General features: G+C 37.7%; 1 protein-coding gene across 1 annotated transcript in view; it reads right to left on the reverse strand.

The window, feature by feature from the left end:
• Positions 1-2,442: 2,442 nt before the first annotated feature.
• The window catches only part of angpt2b (angiopoietin 2b), a 95,175-nt gene continuing 71,505 nt past the window's right edge, over positions 2,443-26,112 (reverse strand). The window contains exons 6-9 of the mRNA XM_039739929.1: positions 23,889-23,990; positions 9,837-10,003; positions 6,672-6,802; positions 2,443-3,580 (exon numbers count right to left, since the gene is read on the reverse strand). Of these exons, the coding sequence (XP_039595863.1) occupies positions 3,420-3,580; positions 6,672-6,802; positions 9,837-10,003; positions 23,889-23,990 (561 nt within the window). The 3' untranslated portion in view covers positions 2,443-3,419. The remainder of the gene's footprint in view (positions 3,581-6,671; positions 6,803-9,836; positions 10,004-23,888; positions 23,991-26,112) is intronic.

Consider the following 26,112-nt stretch of genomic DNA (forward strand, 5'->3'; position numbering starts at 1 on the left):
TTGTCCTCTGACAGTCTAAATTGTTATGTATTCGCCAAATGTGCACTATGCAGAATGCATAGACTACATTAGACATTAATGCTATTTAGTATGGTACAGAATCATAATGATTAGGCATGAACTAGTTTGTGTTTGTGTCATCAAACAAGCTTTGGGAAAGCTTTCTTTGTGAACCTGTGCTGTGTGAAAATGCTGAACTTTCAAAACCATCAAAATACGCTAATCTTAACCTTTCTTGTTTTTATTGTTAATATCCTTTCAAGTTCTGAACTCCTGGAAGACACTACAATGATCAAGGGACAAATGCTTGGCAAGACAATCCTGACAGGCACTGTAACGTCTTCATAAGCAAATAAGCAAAGTGTCATCGTATCTCACTTCGACATGTCCTGTTTTTCATCAAATTATGGATGACTAGTATTATCAACCGTTCCCATCTGTATTTTTGTAGACTGAATTGATGAGTTTGTAACAAAGCTCAGCCAGCAAGTTGTGGTTCTCTGCAAGTTACACATATGCAGCGCCATACATGAACTATCTGTACTTCTACTTCATGCCGCTCATGCCTTTCCTAATAACACAGAGCTTACTTTTCAATAAAAGCACATTTTCATGTATTAACATTACAATATTTTTCCTAATAGTACAATTGTAAAAACGTTGTAGCTTCTTCTTTTTTATTATTGATATACTGCACAGCATTAGCCAGAAGATGTATCAGTTGTGAGAAGCAGGGTACCACAATTGACTAGTGTAAAGGTTCTGGGAGTGGACTCATGGATTACACTACACATTATGGGAAAAAAGTTAACGCAAATGAAGGACAACCATGCTTATCTGGTAAGTCATAATGCATACTAACAGAGGGTTATTAGGTTCTGAAACCCGTTTACCTTAGACTGTGTTTTTCTTCATTTTGAGAATTTCCAGGGATGGCTTGAAATGGTGTACTAGGTGTTGCATTTTGCCTCCTTACATATTTTCTATGACTCAAAAACCAGGATTGAGCCACACAGTATGGCAAGAAAAGACAAACAGAGACAGAAAAGAACATCTCTGAAATGTGTAAAAAAAAGATCATCAAGGTCATTGGCCCCCCATTAAAGCAGATGGATCCCAATATCCTTCTATATAAAAGCGGTCGGGATTGTCCTTCCGTCCCGTGAGTGCTACACAGGCGCGGAGTTTCACACATGCCCTGTCCATTTTGCAATGCACGATGGGATTTGTAGTTTTGTTTTCCAGGTAAAAGATGATTTTCTACTCCAGACTGTGCGATATCTTCTTCTTCTTTCTTACTATATAAAAGCAGTCGGGATTGTCCTTCCGTCCCGTGAGTGGAAAGCGTAGCGGTATTCCGCTTATCACAGACGTACTACTTGCAACTTGTGGTACGAAGCGACATGATGTGAGCAGAGTTCTGGTGCTCCCATCGTTCCCTTGCTTTTGTGCGCGATGCGCTGGAAAAATAGACAAAATTATGTCTCTGGAAATAATTAATGTTGATGGAGTAAAAATGCCTCACCGCGTAGTAAAAATCAGGGGGGTTCAAAAGGGCGACCTCAATAGAGAAAAAAAGTTTAAATTTCATCACAAAATAACAGAAACTATGAGTATTAAAGTAATACCGCTCAAATGCAATATAACCAAATTAACGAGTCTGTATAAAATATCAAATTGATCTACATATTGAATTGCCTTAAGAAGTGGTCAACTTAAAAGTCGGTCGCCTTCAAAGGCGGGTCAGCCTAGTAGGTAAATAAGATCGGCAATTTTTCTTAAGCTTTTTGTTTTGCCTATTTCATATCATAGCCCTCCCCTGTGAAAAAGGAAAAAAAAATATTGAATATTGTGGATGCACAACATTTTTATCACTACCTTGCCTTTCATTTGAAAAGCAGGTCATGAAAAAGTGAAGTAAAATGTCACTACAGAGCAGAGCATGTAACTGAAGTTTAATTATGTTTTTATGACCTGTTCCACTTGGGCAGTGACCAGCGATGATTTTGCTGACTCCTCACTTGCCAAGTTACTGTACTCACATACTTACTGTGTCCATCTGCCAAACCTTGTTGTCATGTTCACCTGTGCTAAGTGACATGAACAGTTTGCAGGAAGGATTTATGTGCCTGTCTGCCTAATGTAGATGACTGTGTGTCCTTTGCATAGGATTTGTTCAGCAAAATAAATCTCAGCCTGTAAGTTAACCTTGCTTAAGAGATTGAAAAGTAACTTGTTGCTAGGAAGCTGGACTACCCAAGTCCGTCAAAATGCCATAGGAAGATGAAACTTAAGTGCCATGTATCTGGCATTTTCAGGCTCTTTTGTATTCAGCAGATCACACATTTAAATCAGAAGGGCATTTACCTGACCCTGACATTTAATATTTTACATTAAAATTATTAATGTTTCTTGCTTAAGATGTATGAGAAAACAAATGTGTCAGAAAATAAGCTTTATTACACAGACAGTTTGAAACAGCAGAAATAACTACTTAGTGACACTGGTTAAAGAAACTGAAATCTGAAGCTGTAAGCTTAAAATTAATCAACATTTTGTATGAGGTCTCTAATTGGGCTTATAATTGGAGAAAGCAGACAGACCAACATTTATATGAGGGCCTAGAGGTATAATATGCAAAAAAAACCTCACACAGTTCCAGTGTCACCCGCTGCATTCGGGTACCAATCCAGGGGGTCTGTTATGTGGTGGGAGCAGCAATGCACTGTAATCAGCACATGCTCTCAACCTCTCTCTTATAGCTAGAATTCTACTGCATGATCACAGTGGACCGTTAGATTTGTATGAATCTGATCTGTGTTGACAAAACTTCATTACACAGATCTAATACTTTACTTATGAATATCAAAAGTCTCTGAATATTCATGTTGGGGAAAGAGATGAAGAAAGAAAACTATTTTGTGACATGCCTCTGCAACATGAAATGTTTGTGTTGCCTTATAATGTTTCTGTCCCCTGAGGAATTGTGGCTTGTATTATTTTTATTTTAGTGAAAAGGATGAGATTTTTTATTCCAGTAAGGCTTTGCAGCGGTTAGTGGTTATACTCAACAGTCCCATAAAGCACCAATAACAGATAACTAAAATCCCTTTGGGTTTGTTTTAACCATTTTAAATTGCACTAAGCACAAATGACATGGGAATGGAGTAAAGCCTGTAGCGTCCTACAGAACTCTATTTCCAGACACTGCTAAGCTTAATGGTGTCATACAGAGAGCTATCTGTTGCTGATATAATGTTTGTACAAATCTTCCTGTGTTCAATGCATACTTGAAAAGTCCCCACATGTGTGCAAAAGAGAAATTCAAGTCCATACACTCTCATAGCCCTTTTAAGAATCCAGTGAGAGCCATGCTTAACCACTTATTCTCCACAACATCAAGGGGATCCTCAAACACCTCAAAAGTCAACTGGTCGAATCATCATGATGGCCTCTTTAAGGCTCAGGCTTGGCCCTTTCCAGTAATACCATTTGATTCCATTATAACGGGCTCTGCTTGTTTTCTCGTTGTAGTAAATCCCATTCAGATTGGAGGGCCCACATGCATCGAACCACCAGCCTGCATTTAAACGAGAAAAGAAAACTTTTACAATTCAAAGAAAAAAATATTTCTCTGTCTTCAGAAGTGTGTTATTGCTTGAGAAGGGAGTCTAGACAATGCAAAAAAAGGAGTTACAGTATGTACTGTATGGCTCATTGAAACAGGCCCAAGCTCAAAGCGCATTTGTTCTTCCTAGAAGAAATTTCAACCATCTTTTTAGATGTTTTTGCTGCTGCACTGTTAGCAGAGAAGGCATGAATGAGTGTTGTCAGTTCTCATTATCTACTGTCATTGTTTGCCTCACCAGTCACTTACTGTGACTTTACTCTACAGTTCATTTTTGACCATTGAGCATCAATTCATTGCTTAAGGCTCTTGATGTTTCAACCTGTATATCCATATTACATGTATTAAGTTGACTCTAAAATCTTGTTATAATAATGACATTGCAGTATTTTGAACCTTATGAAATATAGCAATTCAATCATATAAACTAAAAAAGTGGAAAATTGTACAAGTACCGGACGGCTGGTTAGTGTATTAGCTGTCACTACTGCTCCTTCATGGCTCCAATATTCTGGTCTTGCATTTTGCCATATATTGTTGTCTGCAAGGAGATTTCATGCCTGTTATGTGTGCCGCTTTCCTTCTGGATTTTCCTCCCACACTCCATGTGACATGCATGTTGAGTTAATTGTTGATTTTAAATTAGCCCAGTGTGATGGATTGCTGATAATTGGGATATTGATAATAATATGTGATATCATCTACTGTTAAATTCTGCTCTGTACTTGTAATATTTTTATTTTACTGTTATACTGTATTGAGGATTACTTGTGTTTTGTTTTGTGTATTGTATTGACCTCCTTCTCTTTGAAACCTGTTCCACGCCCAGCCTACCTGGAAAGGGGTCTTCCTTTGAACTGCCTTTCCCAAGGTTTCTTCCATTTTTTTCCCTACTAAGATTTTTGTTTGGGGAGTGTTTTCCTTGTCTTTTTGGAGTGCCAAAGCTGGGGGGCTGTCAAGAGGCAGGGTTCTGTTAAAGCCCATTGTGGCACTTGTGTGAGATTTTTTTACTATGCAAAAATAAATTGTATTGTATTGTCATGTATTGGTATGTGTACAAGTGGACCATCGCATAGACTGGTTCTCTGTTAAGGTTACTTTTCTATGTTGAATCCCAGGTGCCAGGTTATCAACCCTGAACTGGACGAAATGGGTTTGAAACTTTAAGTATGCACTGTATGCCAAGGTACTGCACTGTAAGTTTTTAAAGTACAAGCAATATTTTGGCCTAATTCAACTATCCATGATTGAACTTTCATAATGCACTTGAGTGACACATGGCCAGAACTGATATTGGCATTATTCTGACAAATGAAGGAAAAGACATTATTAACTTTGAGCAACCAAAAGAATATGTATAAACCAAAAGACTGTCTAGATTCAGAGTTGGGATATTCAAACTGATGCTGAGCCAAACAACACAATTCAAACTCAAATATGTAGCACTAAGTTCAATAACACAGAAAGACCTAACCAGCTTCATTTGTTTTATCCACTATTTCGGATGGCAGGAAATGTGTGTTGTCAAACCTTTAAACAGTTTTCGCAATGGTGTCATTCGCCATGCACCTCTTGGCTTCCTCGTAGCAATGTGGTAGCAACCATTCCACAAAAGAGCAGCACCCATGGAAATTAAAAAGGCATTAGGAAAAGACACAATAAATAAGCAACTATTGTCACACACAAAAGCAGAAATAGTTTAGTGGGAGCCCTGGTCCGTTAAATGAAATGTGGACAGGTTATGTATGGGCACACACACTCTCCTTCTGTTGCAGTCCGAGAATGGAAGAGGAGACCTGTGAGGAGCCCTGAAATCAGTTCCAGTGTGACCAGGAGCACTGCCCCTTCTGGCCCCATTGGACACATAGCAGACACTCCCACTGGAAGAAAGCGAGCAATCAGAACCCATCAACTGAAGGAGCCTAACTAGCTCTTAGTGGTGTTACTGTAAAAAGCTCCCGAAATACAAGGTACTGCTTTTCTTTTAATATTCCTGTGTTGTGTAGTTGTTACACACACCCTACCCCAAACATTTACCGTTGTTTTGCACTTTTTTTTTTCTTACAGAGTCACACTATATTAAATAATTGTTTAATACAAAACAAAAAATTTGAAAATTGGAATCACCATACTCAAACACTTATGTTGAATGCAAGAAAGGGCCAAATAATGCACTGGAAAAAATGAAAGCAGAGATACAGTATATCACAGTTAGCTTTGATTACAAAGAACCAGTCCTGGATGGGTGCTCATCTACCGAAGGCACATTTACACAGGCACACACGCTCGTGCAATTGCCAGTTAATCTAACACACTTATTTTTAAGAGGCAAATGAAGAGAGAAACACAGATATAGGGATAATGTGTAATCTGAACACAGATAGCACCTAGGTGGGTAGTCTAAAGCAGGACTCAGTAACGCTTACTATTCTATCCTTTCTGACATTATATGAGTGTACAAACTATCCAGTAATGACTTGCACAGTATGCTATCAAAAGAATGAAAGACCTTACCTTACATTTATTATCCCCTGAACAGATGAGAATGCATTACAGAAAAGAAGAGGATGCATTATATGCAGTCAATTAAGCAAACAATCTAGTGTTATCTAAAGCAGAAATTGCATGATACTTAATTTCACATGCAAATCACCCATATTTATATTATGTAACAGAAGGACTACATAGCACATAGAAGCAAACAAGGAGGGCATTATCTTCGATTGACTTGTTCAGAATAAATGATCTTTTTTTCTTAGGCGTACGTTTCTCACATGTATCTACTAAATTGCTAAACCAACCCCAGCAAAACAGAACAGATTTAAATCACATACATTCAGAACTTTTTACTAAAGAATAATATTTAGTAAAATGTATAACGTCATTTGTTCAATTTAGGAGACTGAAGGTAAGTAATTTTAAAAGAAAAAGCTGAGTCACCTAATGCAGTATCTGCTTCAGTCACTCTGTAATTTAAAATTAAATTAGACAAAAACTTATTACAGTGCAGAGTGTATGCAGTGACTTATCAATGTATTCTTACCTCCTGTTGCCATCTGGGCACACGTGCAACTGCATTTATCGTTGTCTCTGTCTTTGGTGCTGAACTCTGTACCCGAATGGCTGAAGCTGCTTGTACGGCCAGCATTTCCAGTGTAGCCTTTAATGGTCAACCTGAAAGAAAATGTCAGATTTGATTATTTCTTTTTTCCTTTAGTTTAGCACCACATGTCTATGGTGAAACGCCTTAACCGGGAGCAGTACAGGTTGAAAACATGTTACAAGCATACATTTTTAGATGTGAAATACAGGGAGCTCAGGTATTTGGTCTAAGTCGCACAGTGAGCAGTAGGTTTTGATTGATTATTCTCAATTCCCTAGACCTATTCAGTCATTAGATGTGAGCTGAGTTAGGGGAAAGCCTCATCTTGTAAAAATGGGGGACAAGTCAATAACCATTTTTAAATTTAAATTAACCATTCAAAAAGAAGGGCCTCCCCTTATTTCTGACAGTGGTATTTTAGAAACAAAGATAAAAGCACAGTTTGATCATTGAGCTTAAGAAAAGTCCAGTGTATTTAGGATTCAACTTAATATGTAAGATTCTACGTGGTGGAAACAGGGCAACTGAAAGTCTATATTAGTGTGAGGCATCAGTATATTTTCTGTCCCCTTCAGTTAACACTGAATCAGAAATACAAGCTGAAAAAAGTATCCTTTTGGCATGATAATATTATTATAGTTAAACAAAAACAGCCATATTTTTTTAAATACAGCCCTTTGCCTGCTCCATGCCAGTCCTCATCTGGTAGGCAGGCAGGTTGTTACCATATAAAGTATGTAAAACACTAGGATATACAGTACATAAAGAGAGAGGGAATAGCTAGATCTGTCCTAGAAAAATGGAACTGTACTGTTTATCCATATGTTTCTCTCACATTGTTACTTCTCTAAATGCGTATTTTGAACAAAATGGAAACAAAATTGACAAACTGAGACAAATGTGCCATTTTGTAACTGTCTGTAAATACCTTATTCTTCCCAGTAGTATGTTTATGTTGGTGTGTGTTCATAATGGATTTTCACTTACCTCATTTTCAACCATTAGTTTCAGGTTGTTGTTAGAATAAAATGGCCATGTATTATCAGGAAAGCAGCAGAGAGAGAGCTGGCATTCAGCTGGGACGCTGTAGCTAGGCAACATTGCATTTGTACATTTATGAATTCATGCCAATGGCCCATCTCATGATGAGATTAGAGAATAGATTTGTGATGCTCACAGTCACTTTGATTTACATTGCATAACACTGCTTTTTAATTTACGAGTCAGCATATGCATTTTTTTGCTTTCTTTTTTATGACAAAACAGGCAAAAAAACTTCATTAATATAAACCATGACATCCGAAATGTTGATATGAGATTGGCATAGGAATAATAAAAAGAGAGGAATGAACAAAACTGATAACATAAGAGACATTACAAAGGTGATTTTCCACAACAATAAAAAAATATGGAACATAAAGTGCCGTGTGCCAGGAAAAACTGATATTTTGCCTGGCTGTCACCAGTGATAAGGCAGAACTAGCAGCTCCGAGAAGGAATAACAGACAACAGGACATTGTTCCATAAAAACACATCTGAATAAACTATGGAAGCTGAGAAATAATATGTTGATAGTAGTCAACCTTATAACTAACCACAGTGAACTGTCCCGAAGCACTTATTTAACTAAAGAGGCTTCTAGATTAAGAATGTGATCCCCACCATTGAAAATCCCTTCCTCAAATTATATACTGTTTCAGAATAAAGACATTCAAAAGTTTAAATTAGTGACAGCTACCCCAGGTATTCTACACCTACTTTATGTACTCGTCTTAAACTAAGAGCATAATAAAAGTTGTTTTTCATTTTTTCTTTTTTTTCATTAGCTGGTTCCAGCTCTTGATTTGTATAATAACTAAATGTACTTATGCATGCTGCTTTAGTTTACTCTTCAAGCATCTGCTCTTCTGAAAATGACCACTTGTTCTGTATCCATCCTTTTCACTATTGTAATGTAACAATTCCTTTTAGTGAGGGTTAGTTATCATTACATTGTAAAGCCCCATTAATCAATAGTATATCAGATTCTTCTTCTTCTTCCTCTTCATCTTTTCCCATCTTTTGATATACTTGGTCAACCTTCTCCAGTCAAGCCCTTTTCTTTCAGATCTTCATTTACTTTATCCATCCAATTTGGCCTCCGACTCTCTTTTTCTTCTCCTGTACTTCCATTCCCGTCACCTTTTTGCCCAGATATTCATCGTATCTCCTCATGACATGTCCATACTACTCCTCAAACTACTATCCTTTACTTCCTTTGACACAGTATCTTTCCTACTTTTGTTGTGTCTCTATTTGTTCCATTTCTTTTTTTGTCCTGTTTTGTAACTGCACACATCCTCATTTCTACCACATCTACTTCTTTGCTGCCCACATCTCAATTCCATACATAACTGCTGGTCTTACCACTATCTTAAAAAAAACTTACCTTTAACCTTCTCCTTAATTCTTCATTCAGTCAATACACTTTATACCTTCTTGCAATTTTTCCATCCACCTTGCACCCACCAGTCTACCAGACAAGGTTCTAAATTCAAAATCAGCTTGGAGATCTCAACTAACTTCAATAATAGATAATCTTAAATTGTGCAATAATCCTTCACTTTGTCTCTTTTCCTACATATCCATTATATTTGTTGTGCAGAGGTATTATGTTGCTGCTTGTCTTCCACAATATAATATTACAAAATGAATAACCTTAAGTCTTTTAGGTAAATTTTAGTGAGCAGTCAAGCAAAATGACACTTTTTATTGGCTACCTAAAAAGATTACAATATGCAAGCTTTCGAGTCAACTCAGGCCCCTTCTATCTTGCCTGAAGATGGGTCCTAAGTTGCAACGAAAGCTTGCATATTGTAATCTTTTTAGTTAGCCAATAAAAGGTGTCATTTTGCTTAACTTCTCACTACATTCATAATGGCTAATATGGTACAACACCCTAGTAATGCAGGTACATTTTATAAAGCTAGGAATCTTCAAAAAAAATAATTTTAATTATTATTTATTAATTTACAATATACAGTGTGCAATCATTAAGATAAGACTGAAGATGACAACAGTTATCATTATGAATGCTCATATTTCTTATAGTTTGCCCTACTGTACCTGTAATTTTGCTCCTCACTTCCAATGCTGAACTGCTCATAGAGTGAGAAAGCCTCATTCCCATCCCAGTCCTTGAGCTGGACTCGCAGGGTGTACGTATTACTGCTTGTCAGTTGATGGAGGAACTCATTGCCCAGCCAGTATTCTCCTGATGGATCACCAAAGCCCTGTGCAACAGAAAGACCGGAGATAGAGTCAGGGTTACCACTCTGTGCTGAAGGAAGGCAATGTTGCAGATCATTTTCTTCTTGTTGTCTTTCACTTTAAATGTGGGTGTGGGTGTGTAGGATTGGCAGTGCTGAAAGACACTGATCATCATCCTTAATTATTGCTTATATTATTACAGATATAATCATACAAAAGAACAGGAATAAAAACTGTGAAGACAGAGCTGCATAAACTACAACTTCAGTACAAATACTTCTCTGTAGCCCCCAGCTCAGTTCAGATTACCTACTCTTCACAAAATAGCATTACTTTACATTAGTGGGATAGCGTACTGCTGCCTTAAGAATCCTGTGTCCTAGGTTCAAATCTTATGCCCAGTTGTTGTCAGCATCGAGACTGTATGTTGTGTTTTGTGTTTCTGAGGTTTTTCCTTTTGGAGTAATCTGTTTTTTTCTTCCATGTCTCCAAAGACGAGCAGGTTTGACTAGTTGGTGATTCCACCTGTATCACTTCTAAAATGGCCTTGTCAAGGACTGCTTCCTGAGTTGTGCCTAGTGCTGCCACACTAGCCCCCTATGTCTCTGAATTTGAATAAAATAGTTTAAGAATGTTATATTATATTATTGTTCATTTGGCAGGCACCTTATAAGATAAGGGATGGCACGGTGGTGCAGTGGTAGCGCTGCTGCCTCACAGTAAGGAAACCTGGGTTCGCTTCCCGGGTCCTGCCTGCGTGGAGTTTGTATGTTCTCCTCGTGTCTGCGTGAGATTCCTCTGGGTGCTCTGGTTTCCTCCCAAAGACATGCATCTTAGGTGCTTTGGCAATCCTAAATTGTCCTAGGTGTGTGTGGGCTTGCGCCCTGCCCGGGGTTTGTTCCTGTATTGGCTGAGATTGGCTCCAGCAAACCCCCATGACCATGTCGTAGGATATAGCGGGTTGGAAAATGACTGACTTATAAGATAAAGATGAGTTATAAGTTATGTTGTCAAATACACTAGTTTCTTCACAACTGACGCATAATTGGCTTAAATAATTTGGTGAAGAGTTAAAAATGAGGACTGAACTGACATAGTCATGGATATGGATATAAATCTAATGTCTTAGCCTGTGGCTCCTCTAATTGTTTACTACACTAACTATATAATATTTTAACAATGTATTACAGGTAGTAATACCTGCTGTAAAGGGTTAATGACAATTTAAGCCGTGTACTTTGTGACGACCGGCCTCAACCACAAACAGACACCAAGACAGCTATGTCCAAAACACACTCTTTTATTGTGTTTTCTCCTTCCAGTACAGCACAAATCACTCACAGTTCTTATTATTTTTTTCTCCTGCCACCTCCACTCCTCTCTTGTCAAGCTCATTCACGCTACCTCCCAACTCCAGCTCCTGGAATGGAGTGAGGCGGCCCCTTTTATCTAGTACCCGGATGTGCTCCAGATGCTTCCTGACAAGATCCTGCAACACTCCCAGGTGTGGCGGAAGTGCTACAGTCCTTGTTACCTGGAACGTTTGGGCGCCCCCTGGTGGTGGCCACGTGCCCCAACAGGGTGGAGCCTCCCTGCTCCGATCTTGTGGCTCTCTTGCAGCCCAGGAGCAGTAGCCCTCTAGTGTGCCTGGGGAGGTGTTGGCACTCTCCCGGTCCTACCACATCCCAGGCATCCCAAATGTGCAGCCGTCTATCACAACTTATCATTATTTATACTAATAAAAGGCAAAGCCCTCACTGACTGACTCACTTACTCACTGACTCATCACTAATTCTCTAACTTCTCGTGTGGGTGGAAGGCTGAAATTTGGCAGACTCATTCCTTACAGCTTACTTACAAAAGTTGGGCAGGTTTCATTTCGAAATTCTACGCATAATGGTCATAAATGGAAGCTATTTTTCTCCATATAATGTAATGGAGTTGAGCTTGATGGCCGTGGGGGGGCGGAGTTTCGTGTGACTTCCCACGTAATCACGTGAACTGACTGTCAAAGCATTACGTAGAAAACCAGGAAGAGCTCCAAAAAGTACTGAAGAAAACATGCATTATACAATTGAGAAGGCAGTGAAACAATAAGAAGCGAGCGAGTGACACATACTGTACAAGCATATTCATGCCTGCAGCTACTTCGGAAACAAAGCACGGTGTAAACCTAAAGTTTAAATTAAGTTCATAGACAGGCAGCCGCTGGCGTTTGTCATGCCCACGGCTAATGCGGGATACAAGTTTAATGAGAGGACGCAGGGTATAAACGACAGTTTTGATCACTTTCTAACTAAGTTCAAATTGTTGGTCAAAGGCTGTGCTTAAGCAAATTCCGAGAGACTGTGTTTGTGGGGGGATTGACAGTTAAGGCGGGTGGAGGAGTGACGTCATCATCTGCCCTACCATTCACCTCATTTCGCTCTGAACTGAGCTCCGTGGCTAACGCCGTCTTCCGAAGCAACTTCGTCACACTGCCACTAAATACTCAAAGAAAAATCCACAAGTTAATACACATGCTGTCTCTAGAGTTTCTCCACACTGAATCCTCCAGGCACTACTTACAAAAGGTTACATTGACAATCGTGTTACGTTATTTTTAAAATGTTTCCTTTTCTTGGCACAAGCACAGCTGAGAAGCTTCGATGCATGTGCTCCATAACGCATTAAAAAATAATGCATTTAATGCACACACACACCTATCTACATTGTATATATATATATACACACACACACCTATCTACATTGTATATATATATATATACACACACACAAATACATACATACATACATACACACACACACACATATATATAATTTGTGTGTGTGTATATATGTATGTATGTGTGTGTATATATGATGTAGATAGGTATGTATATATATGTGTATATATAGATATGTAGATATATATATAGATATGTATGTGTATATATATATGTATATATGTATATATGTATGTATATATATATATATATATATATATATATATGTAGTCTCAAACACATTATGACAGCAGCAATCCAAGCTGTGAGAAAACAGTAAAAAGGAGGCGTGTCAGATGTCGTGGTACATTTTATGGTGCAGCTAGACGGAAACAACGTTGTGACGCTGCTGCCAAATACACAAAACAATTACTTTGACAATCATGTTACGTTTTTTTAAAAATGTTTCCTTTTCTTTTTCATACCTTCTTTAACACACTACTTCTCCGCTGCGAAGCGCAGGTATTTTGCTAGTAATACTTATAATTGAGCAAGAGAGTGTTAATTCATCCAACTATCCACCAATTTTATCAATCTACTTATTTGCATACATAGAATGTTCATATTTTCTGAAATATTTACCAACATTCAGATCAATTGGTCATGTTACATTAGCTAATTTTCTTTAATTTATTCAGTATTGATCAACATTTTTTCATGGGGGTTTTGAAATCTGTAGTATTAAGTTTCACTTTCATATTAATTTTCATTTTTATTTGACATTTCTTATTCATTTTACACTCAGATTTTGCATTTACTGTAATGCCAACTTGTCTTTGATATGGGTGCTGCCATTTTGAGCACACATTATATGACATGGGTGCCAACACTGTTTAAGACAGTGCCATGTTAGACTCCCTATCTAAGTTTCTAGATAACTCCTAAAACCTTTTACCATTTTGGTTCTTTCTAGTTTGAGAAATTCTTCATTAGGTTCCTAAGACTTTGATTTTGGTTGGCATAATGGGCTTTGTTGCATGATAGTCTGATTCTTGGTTTTGATCCCTGCTTGTCTTAAGGTAAAGATGTTATCTTTTGGTCTTTTATCTACTTCTGACTTTGTGGTCTGCCAGCTTATACCCGTGGTAGAACAGGCCTCTGATATGAAGTATAAAACGGTGGTCCAACTTTATTCAGTGATTCTTCAAACCGATCTGATCTGGTTATTTATATTGGGTAGAACTTTGTGTACACCTCAGTTAGGTTTAATGTCTTATTAATTTAACCTTGACTCACCCACTGAACAGAATTCATTTAAATGAGGATCATCAACACCAATAAGCATGAGAGTAATTCAGTGGTCACATTATTATGGTCTTGATTTTTTCATTGATAGATATTTTAACAAAACATTTGTACTTTTGTTACAAAATCTGTAGCACCCCCTGTCCTCAATCTTGTATAAAATGTACTCAGTAATTGTCTTAAGTGGTTTTGAGAATGTTACCTAATAAGAGCTATTTTTTTCTCTGCATCCTGAAATGAATATGAAAAGTGTGGTAAATCCACAAGGTGGAGCCATTTCCAGGCATTGCTTTTCATGGAAAAGTAGAAATACAGTACAAATATAGTAAGAAAACTAATCACAAGTGTCTCTGCTGCTTTGCTGAGCAACATTCCAACAAGACTTGTTTTCACACCAAACATCTATTAGTGGTGGGACTTTTGTCTAGACATTTTTCATTTTTGGACAATGCTTTAAATTACTTTAACTTGAATTCACTGTTTAAAGCCACTAAATACTATATTCTTCTCTCTTTTACTCCCATATTTAACCCAAACAGTATGGGTATGGTCAGTATGGGCCAAACAGACTCCTTTCTTTTAAATGTGTAACATTTTAGAACATTTTAATAAAAGTAAAATAAAGCACTGCATTAATATAGAAAATAAAACAATAAATACACACATTCGTAAGACGCACTATAAACAGAACAGGATTGAAAGAGCCAATAAAGAATAGTAGATGGATGGACATCACTGCCAAACCAATCATTTAAGTAATATGAGGTCAGGGTGCAAGGCAGGACTCTAATATGGCCTGGTACTGTATATTCACACACACCCTCTGACACTTACGTTAGGCCAGTTAAGAGATGACAAGCACCTAACACACTTATCTTTGAAACATTACAAAAACTCCTGGTGAAAAACACATGTAAGGCAGAAAGAACATTCACTTTCCAAATAGACAATGCCCAGCTGGGGATTCACAGCCACCATGCTGCTGCTAATGGCAATAGAAAAACAACAATAACTTGCTCCATGTGAGTGAGTGAGTGCGGATCTGTGCATTAGCATGTCCTGCGATGGATCGAAGAACTGAGCAGTGCTGGTTCTTGCTTTGCCACTGGGTGAGGTCTTGATCTGATGTTCGTATGAATGGAGGAGAAAGCCATCTCAAAACTTATTTTACACAATGAATGCCTTATCAGCATTTTAGAAGTCAACTTCTCACAGTCACAAAATGATTTCATGCTGGAATCTTCCTAAATAATACTAAACAGCTTAAGAAATCTATTTATTCAAGCAACATTTTAAAAGGTTGGCTGTAGAAAATAAACTATTTCTTCTTGCATGGATGCTGGAAACAATGGTTCTATGTTAATGTTAATGAATTTATTTTTTTATTTTCTAGTAATTGAAATTTACATTAGATAGATAGATAGATAGATAAAAGAGTAATTAAATATGTATTCAAATGTACATTGTGGCCTCCTTTCTTGTCTTGGCCCAGATCTAGAAGGATAAGTTTCCTGTCTTTCTTTACTGAATAATAAATGTATAGATGAGCACCCATTATTTTATTGCTAAACCTGCTTTTATTGATATTATGAAGATTAAACACATCTTATACATTTGGATGAGGATTACTTCAAATGTCAACGCCATCTATATAATACCATTAGCTTCTTGTACATTTCTCTAAAGACTAACAAATACAAATTGGCCTGTTATGAAAGAGTGAGGGTGGTATACAAGTGTTCCCTGAAATAGCCTGGTATTTGGTTCGGAAGTTGGTCCCTGCCCTTTTCCCAGTGCTGCAAGGATAGGCCGTGAGTCCCCATGACTCTGTACCGAACAAACACTTTCCATAAGCAAAGCTAATTTGGGGAAATTAAATGAAAATCAAAGGTTAATGAGTTAAAATGATATTCTAAACACTAAGCAAAAATAGCTTTGAGTTATTCAAAGAAGTTCAATTGTGCGGCTTGGCAATAATTTTATTTATTTAATGTAGTTTCTTTGCAATTCATAGTTTCAAAAACTTTTAATAATCCACATGGAAGTAATGATCCACAGATTAAATTGTGCTTTTGTGCTTTTTTTCTTCTGTTTTTTTTCCTCCTTCCTAGTTTCTTATAGTCAAGCATTGGAATGCCATTTTTTTGATATACACGTTTAAATACAATTATGTATTCTTCAACAAATGCACATGGATAACAATCAAATTTCATTTTCAGCCAACCTTAGTGAATTCAAAATGAACTGTTCAAAGGAAGATGATTTAGGAGTAAAAACACACAAAAATCTAGGAATCTTTGATAAATGAGACGCAAGAAATGCATGAACTAAGCAAGATAACAGGCTCCCTCTGGTGCAGTTATAAGCAATACTGTAGCTGTACATTTCATTGCAGGTGGTAACACTTTGATGAATTTTGAAAGGCTTAAAGAACAATATTTGAGATTTCTGGCTTGCTGCAAATTCCCTCATGTGATTTATCTTTCACACGGATATGAAAAAGTCTGCTATTAAAACATTACAAACACTTTCGAGGTTCATAGACCTTTGGCATTACTTGTTTTTATTGCAAATGATCTAAATGCATCCAGCCATGTAGCTTCTGAATCTGCTTAGCACATTTCAGGGTTGTGGAGACTGGAGCCTTCCAGACAGCATACAGCACAGGAAACAAACCTGAATGGGACGCCAATCTAACGCAGAGCACATTCACTCATGTCAGTCCAATTTAGGTTATTGACAAAACCTAACAGGCAAATAAACTGGAGTATCCAGAGAAAGCACCGCACAGGTACAAGTAGAGTATATTAACAACACACGAACTGTGATAAGGGCAAGATTTGAACCCATTCTGCAGGAGGTGTAAGGTCGTACCACTAACTTCTCTGATATTTACATGACATAAATGACTTCCTGAATTAAAATTCACATTCAGTTGAACTTTATCACGCACATATGTTTAATTACTCAATCTTTATTTAATACTGAGTCTCACACATAAAGCAGAATCACAAAGCAAGAAAAGCTGAGAAAGAAAGGTAGTACTATGAAGCAAACTTTTCAGAGGATATTAAATTCATTTTGAAAAGTGGATTCAATAAAAGTGTAACCTGCATTTTTTTTTTAATTGTGTGGTTTGACTATAAAATATATATTTATGTGTTACTATATTTGTGGCTAAATAACCTGTCCTATTATGGTACACTATTGAAATAACGTTAAGACTCTAATCTATTCATTACATTTCAAATTAGTGCAGTCTCCTGGAGGATTGTGGTGGACCAAAGCCTATAACAAGAGCACTCTCCCTTAATCCCCTCCCAATAAATTTACCAGTTAACCTATCATGAAAATGTTTAGGATGTGGGATTAAAAGAGTATCCAGAGAAAATGTGCATAAACATGGAGAATGTACAACTTCCCAGGGCAGATATTTGACAGACTCACATTCAAAGTCAGTCTTCAGGAACGGGCTATGCTAGCCACTACGACATTGTGCCTTCATGCTTAGCAGTGGTAAAACTGCAAAGGCAATTCATAAAAGTGATTAAAAGTTTATTGAGAGTTAAGTCAAACATTTTACAGAAAGAGGAATGCCACTTCATCATCACCTTGTCCAGATCCATCAAAATCAATAACTACACTCATTTCAAATGCTTGGATCTAGTAAGGACTTTCTCAGCAAGACATTTAAAAGATATCACAGTCACAAGAACGCTTAAACATTTATTTCAATATCTGAGTCTATGTTAATATAAGAAGCATATATGACTGGCACAGAGGCAAAACTGTTACTGCTGCTGTGTCATTGCTCCATGGATGTGAATACTAGACTTGGGCACTCTCTGTGTAGTCCTACATTATGCCTTTTTCCTCAGGGTATTTAAGTTTCTCAAAATACATGCATGTCTCCTTCATGTGTCTGCTGTTCCATCAAAATTTCTGACATGAACACACTGTTGCACAACGTCTGGGTTGTCTTTTGACTTTTGCAAGAGAGGACAGAGCCAACTATACTTCCATAGAAATCTGGTGTGTTTCAACAACTGCAATAAGATGCTGCAGATGTTCTATCAGACAGTTGTGGCGAGCACCCTATTCTACGGTGTGCTGGGGAGGCAGCATAAAGAAGAGGGACGCCTCACGCGTGGACAAACTGGTGAGGAAGGCAGGCTCTATTGTAGGCATGAAGCCAGACAGTTTGACATCTGTGGCAGAGCGACGGGTGCTGAGCAGGCTCTTCCAAATCATGGAGAATCCACTGCATCCACAAAAAAGTATCATCTCCAGGCAGAGGAGCAGCTTCAGCGACAGACTGCTGTCACTGTTCTGCTCCACTGACAGACTGAGGAGATCGTTCCTCCCCCACACTATGCGACTCTTCAATTTCACCTGAGGGGGTAAAAGTTAACATTATTCAAAGTTATAGTCTTTTATACCTGCATTTCTATCACTCTTTAATTTATTATTGTTTTTTATCAGTATGCTGCTGCTGGAATATGTGAATTTCCCCTTGGGATTAATAAAGTATCTATCTATCTATCTATCTATCTATCTATCTATCTATCTATCTATCTATCTATCTATCTATCTATCTATCTATCTATCTATCTATCTATCTATCTATCTTCCTGTTCCTGTCTTCAGACAATGCACAATAAGATTCATTGAAAGTACAACTCTTCTGAAGATAGGCACCTCACAATGCACTGTTCATTGCAGATCAATAAGCATTTCACAATTCACAGCATTGTAGCAACATACTTTTTGGTTCGTTTTTCATTGAAATGATGATTCTCTACATTAACTTTTCTCTTAAGACATGATGACAGGGACATTCTGATGTCTTATTTGCAGAGTGGATTTTGAGTACTGGGTAATCAGTAAAAGTTACTATAACCAACATGGATTTTCATGAGACAAAATATGGTTTCACATGATTTAGCTTGCTCATTTGGAATAATAAGAACACCAGAATTAATTTAGGGCAGCATATATTTGATGATTCCTTATTTTGCATAGATATAGATTTGATAGGTTTGAACTGACTTTAATGTTTCTTTGATATCAATGGATGGATAAATTAAGGATGTGAGGCCTGGTCCAATGAGCATTTGTGCTGCAAGAATTTGACTCCATTGCGTGTCAGTTTTGCACCTTTTAAGAGTAATTTGGTGTATAATTATACATTTGGAGGTTTGAAATTAGAAAGAATGCCTTATTAAAAGAAAGGTTCTGGTGGAAAATCCCTCTTCTTGAATTATCAGCTGACAGTTGAATAACAATTGACCTCTTTTGATCTCTGAGATTGGAATATCTCAAGAGTAAACAGCAAACACTAAACAGGTGTCATGGAGAGATATTTTGCATTAGTCTGGCCTATGTAATTAATCGATGAATTTCACAATGAATATCAATAGATGGTAAATCAAAATCTACTATTAGATCAAAGGGTGAAATTGTTACGTTTTTATCTGAAAAAGTTAACATTTGCCAGATGGGAAGGAGTACTTGTCCGCATGTACTGTTAACTGTTTATGCAATTGATTTAATTACAAAGGTCCTGTAATTGTTGATCATTTTCCTAAACCTCTCTAAAACTCTGTATTATTTTTTCCTTGACCAATCTAACGTAGACTTCCATGTGTGTTTACATCACTCTTACTCTCCAGAAGACCTCTTTATAAACAGAGCAGAGTCCCATATTTCTTCAGTGATGACAAGTCATTCAAAAATGCTTTCCTTTGTTTCTTTACTTTCTTTCTATACACCAATTTTTGTTGACTTTTCTCTGAACATTGGAGTGTCCTTTTCCCTTTTTTATACAGTAAACCCACATATTTTGTTTTGCTTCTTTCTTTCTATATTGGTTAAAAGCTTTATGTCCAGCCAATACCCATCCCTAAAAGCTGGAGGACTCCAAATCTTAAAATCTTTTTTTTTCTGGGTGTCTATAACCACCAGAAATAAAAATGCCCTTTGGTTGGTAGATTCCTATCAAAAGGAAAAGATGCTATATCTAAAATATCACCTGTTACATCATTATTTGCCATGTAAGCATTAATATATGTTTATGATGTACTTAATACATTTAATTTCAATGCCCTAAGTACCAATTCTTAAACATAGACGAGAAGTCAAACAAATACAAAAAGCAATATTAAAATGATATAATAGACTGAAAAAAGCTTAGAAAAGTATGCAAACAGCTACAGATTTTGTCATCATTTACAGTGCCATAAAAAGAATGGTAGTTTTCACATTTTTTTGTTGTACAGCATTGCATCAATGTGAATTTATTTTGGTATTTTGTGAAACTGTGTAGCACTGCCACATAAATAGAAATAATATATTTTTCTGCTGTTGATCAGGTTTCGTGGGGATTGTACTTACAGACTGAGATTGACAGTGGTGCTCCAGAGGTGGGACATCTGGTTTCCTTTTTTTCATTTTCGGGGAACAGTTTGCATAAAGTGTGCCATTTAAAGGGAGAGAGGACAGCCAAGAAGAAGCTGGTGAAAATCGAATGAAGCAGATCAGCATCTGGCTGGGCCATGAGACGATGTCCTCGAGCTTCTAAAGTCCTGACGGTTAGGTGGAAGTCGGTAATTCTTTTTTGACTGGTGAACTGGGCGTTCCGCTATTTTCCACGGACTTGGGTGAGCTTCTCAAAGACCTTAGTGTTCTTTATCATGACGCAGTCTGACTGTATAGCTTCTACTGTGAAGATTTTACGCTGCTAGGAGTCTATCCATCCATCAATCCATTATCCAGCCCGCTATATCCTTACTACAGGGTCTGCTGGAGCCAATCCCAGCTAACACAGAGCACAAGGCAGGAAACAAACCCCGGGCAGGGTGCCAGCCCACCGCAGCTGCTAGGAGTCAGCACCTATTACTACTCTTCATTTCCAGGGGCTGGAACTGTGGACTTACTTATAAGCTCTGGAAGGGGAACTGGGGAAGGGATATTCTTATTGTATATAGATATCAATCCCTTATGTGGTGATGCAAAAAATATGTTTTTATTTTCTTTGATGTAATATATTCCTCATGTGTTTATGGATATTGACCACTAGTCTTTTTTTGTCTCAGAATATAAATGCTCCGGCATCAGGTTTGACTAAACATTTTAAAATAATGTGTTTACAGAGGGTGTGATATTGGCCTAACCTTTTTATCATCTGCCGCAAATTAGGACAACTGATCAATAGAAACATGTCCGTTAATTAATATGATGCACTGAATCATCACTGGTGCAGCCAATTGGCTTTAGAAGTCACAAGATTAGTTCAATGCAGATCATCTGTCTTGGGTTTCAGTTGATTGCAGTATAAATGCTCCTTATCTAGAAATGTGTGGTGAATCAGTCTTGTGGTATAACTTACATAATGAAGACAAAAGAACGCTGCGAGCAACTCTGTGAAAGGATGATTAAAATGTTGAGGGATTGAGACTGGAAAACTTCAATGATGCTGAATATCCCTAGGAGTCGAGTTAAATCAATCATTAAGAAATGGAACGAGTATAGCACATGGAAAGAGTGTTGTCCATGCAAAATGAAGACTTGTGAGGAAGGCCACTAAAGGACCTATGATAGCTCACAGGCAGTTGCAAACTATGGTATATAAGACTGCCTACAACATCTGTTGCCAGGTGCTTCTACAGTCACAGCTTTATGGAAGAATGGTAAAAAAAAAAAGCCACTTGTTATAATAAAACACACACACACGACATATTGGCTTTTTTGTCAAAAGCCAAACACTACAAATTATTAAAAACACACCATCCCCATTGTGAAGCATGGTGGTGGCAGCATCATGCTGTGGGGATGCATCTCTGCTGCAGGACCTTGCAAGCTTGTAAGGATGGAGGATAAAATGAATGCAACAAAACAGAGGGAAATCCTGGAGGAAAACCTGATGCAGTGTGTAAGAAATCTGCACCATGGGAGAAGACTTGTTGTCCAGCAAGACAAAATCCTCAGAATAAAGCCAAAAGTACACGTGAATGGCTTAAAAACAATGTTAATGTCCAGGAGTGGCTGAGTCAGTTGGAGAAATTGTGGCTGGACTTGAAAAAATGCTTTTGACTCACAATCCCATACAACCTGATAGAGCTTGAGGAGGTTTTGCAAAAACGAATAGAGAAATGGCGGTGTCCAAGTATGCGGACCTGACAGAGACCTGTGCATACAGACTCAAGACTGTCATGGCTGCAAAAGCACATCTACTAAATACTGACTTCTAAGGGGGTGAATACCAAACTCAGTCAATTATTTAGCCTCTTTGCAGAGATCTGTTTTCACTTTGACATTAAAAAGTCTTTTACTGTTGATCATTTTAAAAAAATAGACAAAAAATCAACTGCGATTTAATGTTGTATAATAATTAAATATGAAAGCTTGTATGCGGTGGGCTGGCGCCCCAGCCGGGGTTTGTTTCCTGCCTTGTGCCCTGTGTTGGCTGGCATTGGCTCCAGCAGACCCCCGTGACCCTGTAGTTAGGATATAGCAGGTTGGATAATGGATAGATGGATGGAAAGCTTGCAAGGGGGTGAAAACTTTTTGACAAACTTGAGATAAGAATTCATGTTCTTATTTGGTAATCAGCTTAAAAAGATTTTTCTCATTTGTGCATGCTCCTCATCTGCTCATGAGATGATTTTCCAGAAGGTGTTTATTTAAGAATATTTTAACCAAAACAATGTACTTGCTTGAGATGTTAGGAGTGTATGACATATGGATTATCCATCCATCTTGTAACCCGCTGAATCCAAACACAGGGGTCTGCTGGAGCCAATCCCAGCCAACACAGGGCACAAGGCAGGAACCAATCCCGGGCAGGGTGCCAACCCACTGCAGGACACACACAAACACACCCACACACTAGGGCCAATTTAGAATCGCCAATCCACCTAACCTGCATGTCTTTGGATTGTGGAAGTAAACCGGAGCGCCCGGAGGAAACCCACGCAGACACGGGGAGAACTTGCAAACTTCATGCAGGAAGGACCCGGGAAGCGAACCTGGGTCTCCTAACTGCAAGGCAGCAGCACTACCACTGCGCCACCGTGCCACCCATATGGATTATGGATTTCATAAATGTTTTGATATTATTTGATGTTTGTTCAGCTTTGGTCCCCACAGAAGTCCATTGCTTTAGGACTTTGTTATCTCTGGTCTCCAAAAAAAAACAAGAGATCCAAAAGTTTTCTCAGCCATTACTAATAAAAACAAGAAGTAAGCACTAGATAGAAAAATGAAAACATGACCATTTTTGAGTAGCGTATTCTTATAATTAAGCCTGTATTTTATTTAAAGGCTAGAATTGGCACATGTTTAATGAGCTGGTTAGCTAAAAACACAAGCTGTCCCTGGGATGGCCAGAAATGAATATTGCAACCCCTGTGCTGCAGTTTTTTTTGATCTGCATGTGTGTAATCTGCTTCAGGGAAATCCCAGGTGCAGTCACTCTCCTGACTGAGAACACTTCTTCATAGCAAATAAAGAGCTTCTTAAGGAAGGGTCAAAAGCCAGACAGTAATTAAACTAAATAGAGCAAGGACTCCTGTGGGGATGACGAACATTCATACAGCTTTGGTAGTTTACATGAGACATTGTTGGCTGTGTTGAAATGTTCCAGGGTATGCTAAGGTCATACATCTGTATGTGAGTATTGTGTTCTTTCTCTATTTCCTAAATGGGAAAAACTGACCTTGTTTTGATAGTTTGGTTTCTAGCAGAAGGCTCCTTGGAGAAAGATTAAGAGATTCTGGTATCTTGGGGGTACATTACATTCCTTTGGCTGAGCAGACATTGCTGGTTCCAACAAAGAAGGCTTATGAGAGGGCTGAGTGCTAAAAGGCAGTGCTGTATAGTAGAGGCCTTGTTTCCTTACCACTTTGTAGTCCTTCCACGTCCGATGGAAATCCTGTGTCCCATCTCTTCTATGCTGCAAAACAGTCCAGCCTCCTTTGTTTGTTTCCATGTCACAGAATACCTACAGGAAAGAAGAAATGGTTCAGTTGCGAAGACAACAAAAAAAAAAAATTGAAAAGGATTAAAAGAAATAGACAACATTTGAATCTGGGATGAATGTTTAAGATAGGGTCTCATTCAGAAAGTGGCAAGACAGTGTCGCCTAGTGGTTATGGAGATGAGTTTAGAATGGTCTGGGGATCAAATTCTAATGTTAATTTCCAAGCTTAACTGCCCCTCAGATTCTGAGGGTGCATGATTCTCTTTTTTAACTATATGTACTGTTTTTGCAAGTTTCAATGAGAAAATAAGAGCTGATGTGTGTAGGATGTCTTTAACTGGAAGAAATGTGTTTTTATTCCAGGGAAAGGATGTATTACCTTCTTCAGAATTTGTTTATACACATTGTTTTACAGAGAAATGGTGGAGAGGGCACAGATAGTATTCTGATTGTGAAATTGTTGTCTTCTACAGAAATCACATTCTTGGCATTCTCTTGTAATCCACTCATCTAATATCTAATATTGAAGTCTTTCTCAAGAAAAGCTACTTACTAGAACTAGCATAAGCACATATAATCTCGCTACATTTACATTTTTATTTTGGTGATTTGGCTGTAATATAAATTGTTATTATACATAGGGTTAGCACTGAAGGAAGTTTCTAAGCTTTTATGTGAAATTCTTGGCGCTGTGCTGTTGCCACCTGGCTGATGTTTTAGTGAGGACAGTGAACGAGCCGACGAATGCTTTGGCACTTACTCTAAAAACTGTCAACAGGCTTAACGAATACACTTCCCTGCTGACGGACTACAAACTCACAGGTGTCTGGGAAAGAAAAAGCATTTTCCCAGCAACACATAAGCAGTGTAATTTCAGTACTTCCTAATAAACAGACCTGTTTGCTTAAAAGCCCCTTCAGGAAGTATAATGACATAGATGTTCATTGTTGTTTTGGCATCTCAGGGTAAGAAGGTAAAAGGGTGTATTTGCATTGTAAAAGTAAAAAAAATAAAATTGAAAAATCTTTTTGTTGATCTTTCCATCAAATCTCTATAGCAGTTTTCATGTGAACAGAAAGGATGGGCTTTTAAAATCTCTCTCTTTCATTAAAAATTACAATAGACGGACCTGTAAATGTAAGTAAGACTCTCTTTGGTGTGCCAACAAACGTTTCATTATTATGTGTTGTCTTAAAACAAAATTGTTTTGATAAAACAGGAAGAATTAGTATATATATATATATATATATATATATATATATATATATATATATATATATATATATATATATAGTACAGGCCAAAGTTTGGACACACCTCCTCATTCAATGTGTTTTCTTTATTTTCATGACCATTTACAGCACTCCATCACTCTCCTTCTTGGTCAAATAGCCCTTACACAGCCTGGAGGTGTGTTTGGGGTCATTGTCCTGTTGAAAAATAAATGATCATCCAACTAACCTGACTTCTGCACAACACAACTGCTGGTCCCAACCCCATTGATAAAGCAAGAAATTCCACTAAATAACCCTGATAAGCCACACCTGTGAAGTGAAAACCATTTCAGGTGACTACCTGTTGAAGCTCATCGAGAGAATGCCAAGAGTGTGCAAAGCAGTAATCAGAGCAAAGGGTGGCTATTTTGAAGAAACTAGAATATAAAACATGTTTTCAGTTATTTCACCTTTTTTTGTGAAGTACATAACTCCACATGTGTTCATTCATAGTTTTGATGCCTTCAGTGAGAATCTACCAATGTAAATGGTCATGAAAATAAAGAAAACACATTGAGGTGTATCCAAACTTTTGGCCTGTACTGTATATATATATACTGCTCAAAAGAATTAAAGGAACACTTTTTAATCAGAGTATAGCATAAAGTCAATGAAACTTATGGGATATTAATCTGGTCAGTTAAGTAGCAGAGGGGGTTGTTAATCAGTTTCAGCTGCTGTGTTGTTAATGAAATTAACAACAGATGCACTAGAGGGGCAACAATGAGATGACCCCCAAAACAGGAATGGTTTAACAGGTGGAGGCCACTGACATTTTCCCTCCTCATCTTTTCTGACTGTTTCTTCACTAGTTTTGCATTTGGCTACAGTCAGTGTCACTACTGGTAGCATGAGGCGATACCTGGACC

The sequence above is a fragment of the Polypterus senegalus genome, chromosome 17 (assembly GCF_016835505.1).
Source record: "Polypterus senegalus isolate Bchr_013 chromosome 17, ASM1683550v1, whole genome shotgun sequence".
NCBI lineage: Eukaryota > Metazoa > Chordata > Cladistia > Polypteriformes > Polypteridae > Polypterus > Polypterus senegalus.